General features: G+C 43.4%; 1 protein-coding gene across 2 annotated transcripts in view; it reads left to right on the top strand.

Moving 5' to 3' along the window:
• Nucleotides 1-17356, top strand: part of LOC138261693 (cathelicidin-related peptide Pt_CRAMP2-like) — a 118384-nt gene that overhangs the window by 38068 nt on the left and 62960 nt on the right. For both annotated transcript variants that reach the window (XM_069210953.1, XM_069210954.1), the window contains exons 2-3: nucleotides 2459-2581; nucleotides 4796-4879. In XM_069210953.1, coding sequence (XP_069067054.1) covers nucleotides 2459-2581; nucleotides 4796-4879 — 207 coding nt within the window. The remainder of the gene's footprint in view (nucleotides 1-2458; nucleotides 2582-4795; nucleotides 4880-17356) is intronic.

Below are 17356 nucleotides of genomic sequence, written 5' to 3'. Positions count from 1 at the left end.
TTACTCATTGTGGTGTCTGTCCCCTTGATTCTGTCTGATGGCTACTACCAGCGGTTCCAAAAGTGCAGCCCTACATAATTCTTCTAGGGATATATGTGTGTTATTTCTGAAGTAACCTGCCCCCACTATCAGTGTGAGTGGTAGTGTCATCACATAGCCAATCGACCTTCTGGTGGAAGTCTTGGCCAATTTCTACTCTCTCCAGTGTTCTGAATAAGTACCCCCCATCAATACTGTGAAACTCCTTCTCAGGTTGGTCTCTAACCTGCCATAGAACATTAGCCAATACGCAAAGGTGATTCCTAGAGGATTTGCCAAGCACAAATCAAATCAACATGTCATGTATGAACCTAGTAAGTACTATACTTAGGGTCTCGCAGATAGAGATTGCTCCATCAGGGCGACAGAGTAAATTAGTTTGTTGCCCCTGCCAAATTTGGAAATGATCTGAAAGCCAGCAATCATTTCTGTGATGTGAGATTCTCTTTCAAAATCAGTTTCTGAAGCCTACATGAGACGCAGAAGGGCTGTTATATATTGGGGGTGCCTGAATCAAATGTTTCCTCGGCGCTGTATTCGGGGACAGTAAGAGGCAGCAGGGGAGTTCGGTTTTTTAGACTTCTTTGTCATTCTTTGCAGATATATTTACATTATATAAAGGCTCTCAGGTCCCTAAGCTTTGATCAAATAGCAAATTGAGACATTATATTATTTTATGGTGAGTATGTAGGATTATACCACTGTTAAAGTGCTTCGTCTTTAGGATTCTTAAGCAGCCATCAATATACGTATATCTATTTTTATATTTTATCCCTTAGCCTGATTTGCCCATGCTTCCAACATTTACTTAAATATAACTAAATCAATGGACCCCAGAGGGATGAATTCAACAACTTATACCTCTACAATAATAATTGAATTATTATTGGAGTAGTGTATAAAATGTGTATCAACCTTACTCTATTATGCATCAGCAATAAAAAAGTGCACTTGATAGAATCAAAAAATCTATGCTGTGGGACTCAGGGCTGCTCTTGGGAGATGTAGAGGGTGCTACATAATCATCACAATTTGTGCTTGGTGTAATCGCATGTTTCATGTACATGGTACAGCACAACATTTGTCATAATAGTTTTTTCGTAAGGGTTTAACAGGGATTGAAGCAGGTACAGCAGAGGTCTTCAAACTGGGGGGCAGGCCCCCTTAGGGGGGCCTCAAGTGATCCCAGGGGGGGCGCCAGGCTCTGGCCAAAAGAAGCATTATACAGATAAGAGGGCTTTGTTTTAAGCAGAAGCATGTTATTGAATTTTTAAAAAGGTACCAGTACTTAACTGCAATGTTTAAATAGTTCTACACATATTTCAAACTTGCCATCTTTATAAAAAAAATTGTGAAACATTCTGATGGGGGGCCCAGTAATTTTTATATTTGAACTGGGGGGCACAGTATTAAAAAGTTTGGAGACCACTGATGTACAGTACATGAAGGATCTGTTTTATTTTAACCATTTTAATCGTTTTTTATACAATCAAGTGCACTTTTTGTTTGTTTTTGACATCTTCAGTGATGTTGTAGTGATGTCTTGTAGGAAATTATATCGATTCAGGTCTATATATGTTTTGTTTATTTTAGCTGGAACTTTGGGAACACAAACGCCTTATATTGTCCTGAAGAGGCCATCAATGAGCTGGCCAAAACGCATCAACATTTTTGTTTTTGCTTAAGGAGTTCATCATTTAAAGCAGGAAGTATTAAATAAAAAAGCAAATAGTAAACTTGACAGCCACAATTCCTGTTATACAAGAATGGGACATAGGCACTAGTTTTTTTTCCAAAAAGACTACTTTTCCTTGATGGACCCTAGATGATTGGACTACATATATAGGGTGCTTGTTTTCGAAAAGTTGATATATAAGAACTGGTGTTCATATGTGTATGGACATTTATATGTTTTGGTGGTGTTTTGTAATGACTGTACATGCTACATGAGACAGCAGGTTTGTTTCTTTTCCACATAAGAAATGTTTAAATTTGTTTGATGCATAATAAAGTGAGGTCGATATAACTTTTATACACTGCTCCAATAATAAATAAGTGATTATTGGAGAGGTATAAGTTGTGGAATTCATCCCTCTGGAGTCTAGTGATTTAGTTATATTTGGTTAATGACCCGAAGTCTGTAGAGGACTGAACGGGTTGCCCCTCTTTTTTTAGGTTTGGTTAAGCCCAAAATTTACTTAAGCAGAGTAGCCTATACAAGTGACAATTCGTCAACACCTACTCCCACTGAGATTCACTTCACCCTTCTGTGTTGTCCAACATCATCGTACTAAAATATATCATAACTGACCATATCTAAATGTAAGAAGCTGTCTAGCTTGAATATGCTCATTTTTAGTGGATGGATATTTAGAATGGTGTTAACAGTCTGTCTGTGATTTACTCTCTACTGCCTCAGGTCGCAGATCACGCAACAAGAAGTCTCCAACAGCTTAACTTCACCATCAAAGAGACAGAGTGCTTCATAGGAGAGGAGTCTGAGAGGGAAAACCTTGAGAAATGTGACTTCAAAGATGGAGGTGTAAGTAGGAATGCACCTGATGTAGACAGTAGCATTGTCACTAGCAAATTAAAGATAGCAAATCAACTAGACCTATTGGCTGTCATGGTTTTTTTGATCAGCTTCTTGAGAGTAAATTGTCACTGTATGGCTCTAAAGTTTATCAGCTACAATGCAACATCCCAAGATTTCTTACTATAAAAAAGCCACCTCATCTCCCCAATCCGGATACAGTTTAGGGGCTGAGAAAGGGGGATGGACAACACATGGAAGAGGTAGTTTGGTACCAAATTATTTTGTACAGCCCCAATTAGATCCCAATGTCCTTGGGGATAAGCAAAACAATGGGAGACAGACTTTTCTATTTCTTCTGGTGTGTCAACCGAAGTGATTCGTGAAGCAGTATAGCAGAGACCCATTGATCCCAGAGAGTCTTGTACAGAAATGAGGACTATTGAAAGATGTGAAGCAAAATGTAATTGAAAGACAAATTTTATGCCTGCCTGGATCAATATTAATGTTGTTTCCAGACAAAAAGACACTTTGGGCTTGATTTAGATCTTGGCGGTCACACCGCCAAGACGCGTTGGTGGTGGACCTGAGAAGACCAGCAAGTCAACGGTTCTCTGCCCACAGTATTTAGGGCAGCATACTGGTGGCGGTTCGGTGATGGAGGGAGGAAATTGTGGGACTCAATAGACATTATACAATGGCAGTGGCTGTGGAATAGAGTTAAGTCACACACACAAACTCTACCTTTGCTACATGTGTCCCCCTGCATCACACATGACACAACACCCTTCATACACACATGTATCAATTGCCATTCCACCACAACACAACATTGACATGCCACAAAAACAAATTGCCAATATCCATGGCACAACATACACACAACATTGACACTGTGCCACACACAACACAACCACAACAACCAACACAACTACAAACTCATCTACACAAACCAGCACAACACTCACCTGAATGTTGCATGCAGCAACACAACACACAACACAACATACACCACAACATCAATGCCATATGCAGGTAGCACACATTTTGACACAACCACATCACCCACTCCAGTTCCATCCTCCTCACCCAGCCAATCATATCACACATACACATAAACGTACTGACTCACACAAACAACTCACAGCACAATATGACAGGTATCGGTCCCCTGGCAATGTGCACACATGGGCACAGTTGACAGGTGTGACTGTACCATCATTGTGATGCCAGCATTCATTTGTCAATCAACATAGGTACCATAATGACACTTATGTATCGGTGTGATGTGTTGTGTACCAGTGTGTCCCCACCAGTGTCTGGCCCACTCATGTCTCTGACATATAAATGTCACAGTTACTTTAAAAAAACTACTGCTAGATGTATATGTCTTCACTGGCCCAGTGCTCATGTGCAGTGCCCCCCCAATGTGCACTGCCAATGCGAGTTCCCCACATTCATGCCCAGTGTTTGGGGGGGTCTTGTTTCCCTTTGTGGCCCCTTGGCAACAGTGACGGGGGTTGTTGTCCAGTTGTGTCCAGCGGAAAACAGGAGTGGAATAGAGAAAAAAGGTGCATTTTCATCCTCCTCTCCTCCCCCCCCACCAATCAACCAAGTCAGACTTGGAGGTCGGACATAACATTTTTATTTCCAGGCAGAAAGGCAGTTCCAAATTTGCTTGGTGGTAAGGTTAGCTTTAGTCCCCCTATCAGCCACTCTTTCCTATGGCGCCATCAACAGCAGATGGGATTCCTCGGCAGAGTCTGCAGGACTTGGGCAGGCTTTTGCCTATGGGACCAACAACATCTAAATCTGACAGACCATCAAGGTGCTGGGCGGATTTTCAGTCAGAAAAATGATGGTGGGACCACTTATGCCAACATCTAAATCAGGCCCTTTGTCAGCTGTCAATGATATATGAAGTCTTTTGATAATGTAATGTGACATGAATTATGGCCTAATTTAGAGTTTGGTGGCTACGTTACTTCTTGATAAATACAGTCCACTTTATTAGAGGTGCCTTACATCGTATGGCACTTGTAATAAGGTGGTCGAGATATCTGATATTTGTGACAGAGTAACACTTCACCATACTCTAAATGAGGTCCTTAATCCTTATAGCGATACAAGAAAATTTTAATTAATTGATAAATGCTTTGTAAAGTCTTTGTTGAGTCAAACGGGTACACTTAATCAGAGGGATTGATCTTCTTACTCCTACAGATTGTGAAAGAGTGCTCTGTGTATTTCTTAATCGACCAGGGAACGGAAGCCCCAGTCATTAATTGCAACACTTTGCAGCAAAAGGTATGATTTTCACGTTTCTGTTCTCTACATTTATTTGCACTGGTTATAAAGGGAAATCAAGAACTTATCCTGGTAAAGGTAAACCCATTGAAATAACCCTGAGCAATAATTCGGAATGGGCGCAAGCATAACTCCAAGTTTGCATTATTTAGAAAAGATAGTTGAATCTTTTGACATTTACAAAGATAGAGGCATCCTTCCAGTTACACCTCTAGTAGATATCATTTCTATATGCAAAAATGATTCCTGCATATTATGAATTATTGAGCATTTTAAAGTAAAAAGTGAGTTAAATCTATTTATCACAAACCACAATGTTTTGATCAACATTTACATTTAGTAGTTTCTCTTAACTATCAAGTTTAATGCAGTGGAAAGTAATGACATTTCTTTCACAAACTGTTTCAAATCTCTTAAACATTATTTACAGCTTTATTTTAACAAACAACACCAACTTAAAAAAAAAAAGAGCCATTTATGAGCATTAACAATGTTGAACTAATTTGAAAAATATTCAGAAAACATTTTTGAATTTGGTCTTTCAGCAAAAATCCTACCTGGCAGAAGTAAATTTTCATTACAAATGATTACTTTGCTCTCCTTGTTTAGAAAGCTTGAAATACTACACTGATTCTTTTATGCATGAAATGTTGCCCACCTCCTTCTCGCATCATCATGAAAATCTTAATTAAACAAAAATATTTTTGATTTGGCTTCACTTTGTGATCCTGAAGTTGTTCTAATCCCCATTTAGGGAGGGGATCTAAGTTAAGTGGAATTTGTGGTCTGTTGAAGCACAACATTGTCCCCAACTGCATGTTTTAATATTTTGTCCCCCTCACCGTCCTTTCACTTTTTGTCCAAAAACAATAACTTTACTTTCGACCTGTCAGTGTTACAGATAATGGATGGATGATTAAAAAAGAGGCATCTCCAAAATTTTCAAGGTCACCTTTAAATATGAGAGTGATTATATTTTAAAGCCTTATCACAGGTTAGACAATCACTTGTGAGGAGTCAATTAAAGTTCACATGTTGAATTAAACAAACGTTGAACCAAAGAGTGAGTGAGGTAAGTTTAATTAAATCTCAAATCCCAGTTACTTGTGACGCATAAAGCTAGACGTCAAGGGGGGTAGACACAAAAGAGCGTGCAGACCTCGATTCTCCTCTAGCTGTGTTTGCATAGCCCCAAACTTCAGCACCATAAAGTGCTACAGGCACACATTGTCTTTTATATGTTTTTATTGAGGGGGAAAGTGGCTTGCTTCTGTTGAAGTGTGACCTTTTAAAAGAAATGTTAATACGAAGCTTGCAATATATTGTGTGATGAAGTTGCATAGAAAATGTGTTAACATAGAAAATAATGCACAGGATTGAAATGTGGTCACCAATGTATACGAAGACTTATGAAAAGGCTTGTTAATTCTGAATTTTTTATGCGATAATGTTTGAAATTGTATCAGTATATCATAATTAGGGTTATGTGTTCAGAATTTGCTTCATTAACTTAGCAAGGGCTTGGGCCTAGCTGCCTGGCCTCATAGTGAATTGCATCTTCTAACGTGTAGTGTGCTGTTTTTCCTGAAGGACACAAAGCTGTACTTTTCAAGGACCTATATGTGTGTGCGTAGCCGTAGTAAATTCTTTCTCATGAGAACCGCCTTGCTCAAGGCGATGTTCCTGCTAGATGCAACAGTGTAATTTGTAACAGGTGCAAGGTTACTCTCCTAAGAGAAGACAATGAAGACTCTGACTGGAGCGCAAAGTGTAACATTTTCTTCCTGACATTCCAACCGCTAAAGAAGTCAATAACGTGGATCAATCTGTGATGTGGGAACTGTGAACTGTGGAAAATTCTAGCAAGGTGCTTACCACATTATTGGTCAGAGATAATAATGCACCAAACTTTATCCAATGAGGAATTACGGAATAGTTAGAGAGTTTTGATTTAACGGCGTGACTCGAGGAAAAACGGGAACACTTTTTAACTTTGACTTCTACCTTTGCCAATTGCCATTCCTTTTGCTATGAAACTTTTGCTAGAGTGACTTTTGCGAGTTGCCATATTTTAGTTTAGTTGTCCTGTCACTTTAAACCATCCTCTACCCCATACTTGCCTGATGCTAACTTCTTCTCCATCTGAGGGAAGTAATCCACTCCTTAGCTATGCTATCTTGAGACTTTGCTCCATCCTATCTCTGCTGATGGTGAATCGACTGATGTCCTGAGGACGAAGACTGACGCTGCTTGCTGATCTGTTGGATTGGTAACTATCTGATGCAAATTGTGATTGTCTGTTTTCTTTCTAGGTACCAACTGCTATTTTGATGGAGGCCTTAGTTTAGATGTTTTCCAAATTTGTGTTCATTAAATGTTTTGCATGAAGCCCAACATGCTAATGCTAATTTGAGGTTAGTTAAGGCGTTCACTAATACCTTGTGCAAATAGACAAATGATTGAGATCTTGTTTTGTTGATTCATGTACTAATGAGACTCTGCTAAAATGATTCCGATTAATGATGTGCATAAATATTGAATGAATATAGTCTATGCATTGATTAAGTTGTGCTCTGATTGCTAATCTGTAGTGTTTTCTGACAAGTTTATTGCTGTTGAGATTAATAGACATAATATTAGATTGTACCTAATGGGGAAATAAATATCCTAACACTAAATTAAACTGGTGTGGTTATTAATGACTGAAAGGTCATGGTGTGTTCAAACTTTCGATTCCTATTGATTGTTCATTGATTAGTGATTGTCTTTATTGATTACTTATTGATATTGTTGGTTGATGACTGTAAAGAAAATACTTCGTTCTGGGAATTCTCCAAACACGGTCCAAAGGTTTGTCGACCTAGTCTCATCTCCTTGTAAGGTTACTTATTAAGGCTCTGACACGCTAACAGTTTTTGGTAGCAGAGGTGATGGTTTGGCCCTTTGGGGCCCCAGTACGAAGGATGACGGTGTACAAGAATTAGCAGTTTTGTAGCAGTATGGCCCTGGTACGAAAGGTCAACAGTTTGGTAGAGATTGATGGGGTTGGTCCTTTGAGGTCCCGGTACGGTGGGTTTGGTGGTAGCCATGATGTACCGAATAAGTTGGGTTTTGTGGGGTTTTTCTTTTTCAATGATGCAAATTGGAGGGATGATGTGTCCCTAAGTCCCAAATGGATTTCCCGGAATCTCGTAGCTTGCTAAAGGGAGTTTGAGTAAGTTCTCAGCATTCTAGTGATAGTGTGATAGAAGTAGGCTTTGCGCTTGCACAGCTTATGCGTATCGCAGGTGAATTGTGCTGTTTGTGAGGATTTTAGGCCAGATGATGATGTTTTAGTAGGAGTGGGTGTACTCCGCAGTATGGGAGTAGGGAAGTCGGCGAACTTCATGTGAGTGTGGCGCTTTGTACTCAGAATTGTCCACGTGGTTGTTGATGATGTACGGACCCTGCGTGGTCTAAGACTCCGGAGTATATTGATAAGTGTATGGGACACTTGGTTTATGTTGAAATTTGCGCGGTTTAATAGGTCGATAGTGAAGTCGATGGGTCGAGCTTGAGTCAAAGTGAGTGAATGAAAACTTCGATGGAGATTTGGTGAGTTCTAAAGTGCACTAAAACAATAAACCATTGACAAGTCGAGAGTGGAATTTGCGGGTCGAATTTTGCTTGCGAGTGCAAGATCTGAGAAGGAGAGAGTAGTGGCCGAGGCTAAGCGAAATCTCTGTAAAGTTCTGAAGCGATTGTGTTACCCTTCCTGTAGTAAACCGGAAAATTTGAGTTTTATTTTGGTTGGTGCTCGCAATTTATTGCATTTGTTTTGCGTGAATCGAGAGTGGGAAGAAAAGCCGCAAGAGTTTGTCAGCTGCAGTGCGTGTGAGTGTGACGTCATTGGAGCCGCGCTGGGATAGGTTGGTTAGTGAGAAGGGTCGCACATGGATTGGCAGCCGTCCGTGAGAGGCAATTGGTCGAGAAGGTAGGCAAAGAGAATTCTGGGAATTAAAGTCACTTCCTGATCTGACTGTGAACAAAATAAAAAACGAAAAGAGGACATTTTTCAAGGGTTTAAAGAGCGCTTTGAGGGGAGACCTATATATTACCGCGAGTGTAGGGGAGGTTACACCACCCGAGGGTACACCGGCTTATATTGTAATGGAGGAAAAGGGTGTCGTGCCATGTCTTTGGCTAAAGCAATGGTGCAAAGCGACGGAGAAAAGTGGGAGCCTAGTGTTTCCTATAAATGGGACGTTCAATTTGAGGACTTTGGAAAATTTGCACATGGTGCTATATGGTTTGAAACCACCTCCGAGACCAGCACAGTTTGAAGTGTTAGCAATCTGGGAGCTAATGGCAAGACAGCAACAGCAACAGCAACAGAAATTTCAGAGGAGAATGAGGAGAGCAGAAAAGACACTAGCGGAGGCTAGATGGGATTGTGTAGAGAGAGTTTGGAGAAGAGAGACATTAGATGGGGTTAAGCTGTTTCCAGCGATAGACCAAGAGGGTGAAGGCAAAGGTAGGAAAGCTACTCGTAAGACTGTCAAAAGTCCTTCCAGAGACAAAGAGGCTAGAAAATCCTCGATAGGGACAGAGGACTCAGACGATGATGAATTCCTTAATCAGTTACTAAATGATAGTCCACCACCATATGTGGTAGACAAAAAATGGCCCGATTACCAGTGCATTTCCTATAGGTTCAATACAAGAGAAGGCGACAATGAATCTGGCACAGGTTAGTCCTGTCTCGACACAAGTCCAGATGCAGAGTAGTTTTGGCATGCCCACCCCCCAGGTTATTCAACTTCAGTTGCAACCGCCACAGTTTCAGAGGCTTTACCCTGATGTACCCATTTTGGAGACTGCCACTAATCTGATGGTGCCGACAGAGCCGGCATAGTGAGACCAAAGTTGATTCAGACTGAAACGACTCCACTTTTACTGCCCCATGTGCAGCCGCAAATAATCCCGAGATATGCTTCTGTCACAGGACCACCATCTGACATGGCACCAGTGATGAGCCAGAATATGGGAGTTAGTCTTCCACAGGATTTTGGAAACAGACAGACACCAGATGCCATATCTTTGCCTATTACAGTTGGTCCACCAGTACCATTGTATGCGCAGGCAAAGCCTAGAGTATGCGATCAAGGGGTAATGACACAAGATACAAGAGGAGGGTTTGTAGGAAGCTCCCAAGCGACGATTCCAGTGGAACAGACACTTGAAGAATCTAGATCCTTGTTAGATTTCAGTCCGATTGGGGCTCCTCCAGATGCCATGAGACAGTCAGGCTTGAGACTGCTGACACTGTAGGCCTCGAATGCGAATGTACCACAGACACCTTTAGTGCAAGCTGGGAATATCTCATTGCAAGGTTTCACAGCAAAATAGCTGACCGACTGGTTAGACAAGCTTAATACTCCACAGACTGCACCTGTAGCAGCAGGGAGAGCAGAAGGAGAGGAGTACCTGAGCCATGTGAGGTTGGGTATGGAAGCCAATGAACTTGTTGAAGGGAGCATGGGTGTGAAAAGGCTAGAGTCATACATGGAAGCAGAATTGAGGTACTTGTGCCCAAAGATAACTAGAAAAGTGAGCAAGGTACACCAGAGGTTGGCAAATACTGTATAGATTTAGAAAATACCAAACATTTCAAGAGAAGTTACAGATTAGATTTTAAGCCAAAGGATTTTGAACACATGAGGTCTACTGGAATGAAGGCGCACGTCAAGGAAATACTAGAAAGTGCACACGTTTAGGGAGTCTTAGAGAAGTGGGAAGGCAGATGGGCGAAGAAAAGAGACAAGAGGAAGAGTGATTGCATAGAGCAGTCAGCTAAAACATTACCAGACACAAGTACGATAAAGATGTTACCAATGAGAGAGACTGCTGGAGGGGTTCTTGTCCATGTACCGTGGACTAGAGGTGATATTCTGTCATTTACGAATGATTTCCCCAGGCTGAGGGAGAAACCAATAGAGTGGTATCAGCAGACAGACAGGATTGTGAAGCTTGTGAAGTGTCTTTGGGAAGACCAGAATACTCTCTTTGAGATCATAGTTCCAGCTGATTTGTGGATTGAGTGAAAAAGGAGCATAGATTGGCCGACTGAGGAATCAGAAAGGGACAGAAGCACAGGTGCGCCATCTCCTGATGTGATGAAGTATTATTTAAGGTGATTGAGTTTCTGAAAACAAGAGTTTCATCTAAGAATATTGATTGGCAAAGGATTGATCAAACGGCTCAGGAAGTCAAGGAGTTGATACATGCCTATTATGAGAGGTTGTTGAAGGCGTTTAAACATTACAGTGGCACAGAGGTTATTGAGGCAAAGGACATGAACCACCTTGTGTTTAGATTCGTGGAAGGGTTGAGACCTGAGATTGGCCAGATAATTATGAATCATTTGATTTGCTGGCAACCATAGCCGATTGATGAGGTGTTGCAGTATTCAAAGTACTGCAGCGATGAGATTGAGTTGAAGAAGAGAAAGTTGAAAGAGAAAGGGATGCTGATGCAAATTAAGGCAGCACAGCCAGGGATGCAGGGAGGTTTTCTACAGCAGATGATACAGCAGCCGCAGGGAAACAGGATGTTTCAGGCACAAGTGAGAGGTAGAGGTCGAGGAGGTATTGTGAACCGCTGTCCAGACTTGAACACTGTTCAAAACGATGCACAGGGAATGAAGAAGCTGTTACCTTGTCATGCTTGCAGGGCTGTTGGACACTGGAAGCTGGAGTGCCCAATGATGGTGCAGGATGGTGTTATTCAACAAAGCAATGATGTCAGTTTATTTAAAAAATGAGAGGACCAAGATCGAGAGGTCCAAATCCAAATTTTCAGAATAATCTGATTCAAATGCAAGGTTTTCAATCCATGCAGCAGGTGCAGATGCCACGTATACAGCCAATATAGTTACAACAAATGCAACAGCAGGTCCCCATGGTGCCTAGACAGCAAATGCAAGTGCCTCTAGCTCCAGTGGAATAGCAACAGGTAATGCTTCCTCAACAGGTCACGGGTCAAAGAATGAGTCAGAATCACACAGTGCAACAATACCCATTGCGTGGTGAGAATGGAACAAAGGATGAATGGTCGGCTGAGACTTCAGACAGAGAAGAGTGCAGGCTTGCAGCATCCTTAGAGGTAGATCAAAGAGGACCCTATGTTCAGGGGAAGGTTATGGGTCTGATTATGTTTCAGATGCGGAATGGTTCATAATAATTGATCTGTCCCATGCGTTCTTTTCTGTGCCTCTTTATGAGGACAGCCAATTTCTCTTCTGTTTTAAATTCTTGGACAAGGTCTACAGTTGGTGTCGAATTTCTCAAGGGTTTTCGGAATCACCTTCTATATTCAATCAGATACTGAAGAAGAATTTGGAGTAATTGGAGCTATCTTTCCAATCGACTCTAGTACAGTACATTGATGATTTGTTGATTGCATCCAAAACAAGGGACGAGTGCAAGTATGATTCGATTGCCTTACTGAATCACATGGGGAAGAATGGACACAAGGTATCCCCAAAGAAATTGCAATATTGTCAGGAAGAAGTGAAGTATTTGGGTCATCAAATTGAGAAGAGGTCAAGGAAGTTATCCAGAGAAAGAATAACTGCAGTGTTACAGATGAATCCCCCAACGACACAGAGAGATGTTGATATGTTTCTAGGAATGGTGGGATGCTGTTGCCAGTGGATCCCAAATTTCTCAGTTATTTCCAAGCCATCGCAGAGGCTGACGGGCAAAGAGGGTCAGGATGCTACAGTTTTGGGAGAGAAGGAAATGAGAGCTGAGTTAAGGGAGAGCATGTGCAGGGCTCCAGCTTTAGGTGTGCCTGATTACACAAAGTCTTTTGTTCTGTTTTGTCATGAACGTGATGCATGTTGTTTGTCTGTCTTGACACAGGTCCATGGAGGTGTAAACCGACCAGTAGCATATTTTTCAGCTACTTTGGGCCCAGTTGCAGCAACCTTACCGGGTTGTCTGGGTACAGTAGCAGCAGTTGGAGAAAGCCTCACACAGTGTGAAGGCATAGTGATGGGACATCCTTTAACTGTCATGGTCCCTCACTCAGTTGAGATCCTTCTAACCCGAACGAAGACACAGCATATGATTAATGCAAGCTTGACCAAATATGAAACGATTATATTGGGGTCACCAAATGTAATGTTAAAGAGATGTACAGTGTTGAACCCGTCAACTTTGCTTCCAAGTGAAAATACAGAGGTTGAAAATCTGGAAGATGTAGACCATGATTGTCTTGAGGTAACAGAAATGTGCACCAAACCAAAACCTAATATTAAAGGTGCCCAATTCTGAGAAAATGACCAAATTATCTTTGTTGATGGCTCATATTTGAGAGACTCTGTAGGAGTGCTGAGTGCCGGATATGCTGTATGCACAATTTCCGGTATCCTGGAAGCATCCTGGCTTCAAGGAGTGTTTTCCGCTCAAATAGCTGAGTTGGTAGCTCTTACCAGGGCTTGCCATGTCTCTGCTCAGATGGGAGTCACTATCTATACTGATAGTCGATATGGATTTGGAATTGTTCATTATTTTGGCTAACTATAGTCACAGAGGGGTTATTTGACCTCTTCTGGTTCGCCAGTGAAAAATGGTGAAAAAATTAAGGAGTTGTTGCATGCGATTCAGTTACCTCATCAAATTGCAGTGGTGAAATGCAGTGCACACCTGAAGTCACAAGACTTTGTTTCAATGGGAAATGGATATGAGGATCAAGTCGCAAGGTTTTGTGCATTGAACTGTATATCGTTCAAGGATCAATGGGAATTGTTACCTGAAAAAGAAAATGAGAAATGCACAGGTTATGCATTGAGGGTGATTGTTGCAGGTCTGTGCCAGCAAAAATGAGAAACGTTCTTGGGTTAGGATGCAATGCATACAAAGACCAGGTGATTTGTGGGTTTCAGACGAAGGGAAAATGGTCTTGCTGAACAGTCTTTTGTCACAGTTTACAAGGTTTTAGCATGGCCAAGCACACAGTAGGAGGGATGCCATGATCAGGTTGTTCAAGGTTGACTGGTTTAACCCAAAGTTTAGACACGCTGCAGAGGTGATTTGGCATCATTGCGTCATCTGCCAACAGATGAACGCAGGGAAAGGGGCAGTGGTGAACTTGAGCCACATTGGAAGAGCTGGAGATCCAATTAGCAGAATGCAATTGGATTTAATTGGAATGCCTGTGTGTGGAGGTTTGAGGTATGTGTTGGTGATTGTATGTGTCTTTAGCCATTGGATTGAAGATTACCCTACACGTAGCAGAATTGTTGCTTAGGGAACTGATACCGCGTTTCGGTTTCCCGATCTCTTTAGAATCAGATAGGGGAAGGCACTTCAACAATGAGGTGGTTAAGTTACTGTGTGCAGCATTGAACATTGAGCAGAAGTTGCATTGTAGCTACCGCCCTGAAGCATCAGGACTAGTGGAACAGATGAATGGTACCCTAAAGTTGAGAATGGCGAAAATGTGTGCAGCCACGAATTTGAAATGGCCCGACGCATTACCTTTAGTGTCAATGTCAATGAGAAATACACCTAACAAGAAGACAGGACTTTCTCCGCATGAGATTCTCATGGGTCGAGCTATGAGCTATGAGATTGCCCGCAGTGCCTGCGAATGCTCTTGTGAAAATCAAAGATGATATGGTGTTGGACTACTGCAAGGGTCTGGCTGATGTGGTCCGCTCTTTTTCTGCCAGGTGGAAGCTACCACCCTAACACCGATTCATGATCCCGGACACAACCTGAAAGCTGGTGACTGGGTCGTCATCAAGGAACACGTAAGGAAGACTTGCTTGGAGCCACGTTGGACAGGACCTTACCAAGTGATACTAACGACTACCACTGCTGTGAAGTGTGCAGGAGTTCCGAACTGGATCCATGCCAGTCACACGAAAAAGGTGACGTGTCCAACTGATGAGGAAGTTGAGTTGTTGAAAGTACCAACAACTGACAGGGAAGCCTCAGGGCCGGAGAGTGATCGAAGGGGAACTGAGACAGAAGGAGAGCCCGTTGAGGATGGCTTGGTCACTCCAGTAAGAGACGAAGGGGTGATGGTGAGCCTATCTCAACTGAGGGCAGCAGGGGAGCTTAGTCATAGGAAGGTTCTCCCAGAAGTAGACGATTATGAGAATGAGCCAGAGCATTTGACAGACCCAGAAGACGAAGGAGTTGAGGCGGAGGAGAGTCAGAGTGTCCAGACTCCTCCTGAGCAGATTGCAGGTCCATCAAGCGAAAACACCATAGAGCAGAGAGAGAAAGAAGGGGTGCCACAGGAAAGACCAAAGACTAAAGAGACACTGAAAGGAGACAAGTGGCCAGAGTTACAAGTGAAGAGGAGAGAAGTGGTTGTCGAAGATGCCATAGAGGAAGAAGTAGACACGACAAGGAGAGAAGATCTAAGTGAAGGAGAGTTGCAAGGTGATTGCAAGTTGAAAAGGAAGAGAGTAGCGAATAGAAGGTCCGCAGGTCCTGAATGGGCTTATGCAACTACAGCCGAATGTCAACAGGAGTTCTTGGCGTTTTGTTTTGATCAAAAGTCCCAGGTCAATACTTTGGCACCTGAGTCTGGCTGTAGGAAACTGAAATTGAAATTGGGTGTGAAGATGTGAGATAAAAATTGAAACTGAGAAAAGAGACTTGGAATTTACCGGATGAGACTTTGAGAACTTGAATTGACTTTTGGAAACCGATTTTTGACAAGCTGCTAACCTGAATTGACAAGGGATCCTGGGAGTGAGATTGAAGGCTGTAAATAATTGTTGAAAGAAGATGTAGCTTGTTTTGACTTTGCTGTGGAAGAGAATTAATTACTATCCTCTGTTGTTGTTTTAAATAACCACTCTTCACTTTATGATTCTTTACAGATCATGGCTAATACTAGTCAGGAGAATAGAGGGAGTAGGCGTTGTAAATACTTGGGTGTTGGTTTAGGCGTTGTGTGTGTGATTTTCATTGTGGTTGTGATTGTGGGTATGACACTAATGGATAAGAGTGGGACTAACAATCAAATCAAATCATTAGCATTTATAAAGCGCGCTACTCACCCGTGCGGGTCTCAAGGCGCTAGGGACAAAGGGGGTGGTTATCGCTGCTCGAACAGCCAGGTCTTTAGGAGTCTCCGGAAAGCGGAGTGGTCCTGGGTGGTCCTGAGGCTGGTGGGGAGGGAGTTCCAGGTCTTGGCCGCCAGGAAGGAGAAAGATCTCCCACCCGCCGTGGAGCGTCGGATACGAGGGACGGCGGCGAGTGCGAGGCCAGAGGAGCGGAGGGGGCGGGTGGGGACGTTGAAGTTGAGGCGTCTGTTGAGGTATTCCGGTCCCTTGTCGTGGAGGGCTTTGTGTGCGTGGGTGAGAAGTCGGAAGGTGATCCTTTTGCTGACTGGGAGCCAATGCAGGTGTCTCAGGTGTGCGGAGATGTGGCTGTTGCGGGGTACGTCGAGGATGAGGCGGGCTGAGGCGTTTTGAATGCGTTGCAGGCGATTTTGGAGTTTGGCGGTGGTCCCAGCGTAGAGGGTGTTGCCGTAGTCCAGGCGGCTCGTGACGAGGGCGTGGGTCACGGTTTTTCTGGTGTCGGCGGGGATCCAGCGGAAGACCTTGCGGAGCATGCGGAGGGTGAGGAAGCAGGCGGAGGACACGGCGTTGACTTGCTTGGTCATGGTGAGAAGGGGGTCCAAGATGAAGCCGAGGTTGCGGGCGTGGTCTGCGGGGGTCGGTGCGGTGCCGAGGGCCGTGGGCCACCAGGAGTCGTCCCAGGCGGACGGGGTGTTGCTGAGGATGAGGACTTCAGTTTTTTCAGAGTTCAGCTTTAGGCGGCTGAGCCTCATCCAATCTGCGACGTCCTTCATACCCTCTTGTAGGTTGGTCTTGGCGGGGTCCTTGGTGAGGGAGAGTATAAGTTGGGTGTCGTCGGCGTAGGAGGTGATGATGATGTCGTGCTTGCGTACGATGTTAGCGAGGGGGCTCATGTAGACATTGAAGAGTGTCGGGCTGAGTGATGAGCCTTGAGGTACGCCGCAGATGATCTCAGTGGGTTCTGAGCGAAACGGAGGGAGGTAGACTCTTTGGGAGCGGTTTACGAGGAAGGAGGCGACCCAGTCCAGGGCCTGGTCTTGGATCCCGGTGGAGCGGAGGCGGGTGGTTAGGGTGCGGTGACAGACGGTGTCAAAGGCAGCCGAGAGGTCGAGAAGAATGAGGGCGACTGTTTCACTGTTGTCCATCAGGGTTCTGATGTCGTCTGTGACTGAGATGAGGGCGGTTTCAGTGCTGTGGTTGGTTCGGAATCCGGTCTGTGAGGGGTCGAGCAGGTTGTTGTCTTCCAGGAAGGTGGTCAGCTGTTTGTTGACGGTCTTCTCTATTACTTTGGCTGGGAAAGGCAGAAGGGAGATGGGGCGGAAGTTTTTCAGGTCGCTCGGGTCAGCCGTAGGTTTCTTTAGTAGGGCGTTGACTTCGGCGTGTTTCCA

Source organism: Pleurodeles waltl, chromosome 10, assembly GCF_031143425.1.
Source record: "Pleurodeles waltl isolate 20211129_DDA chromosome 10, aPleWal1.hap1.20221129, whole genome shotgun sequence".
NCBI lineage: Eukaryota > Metazoa > Chordata > Amphibia > Caudata > Salamandridae > Pleurodeles > Pleurodeles waltl.
The sequence above is the reverse complement of the archived record's forward strand: the minus strand, read 5'-3'. Positions and strand labels throughout refer to the sequence as shown.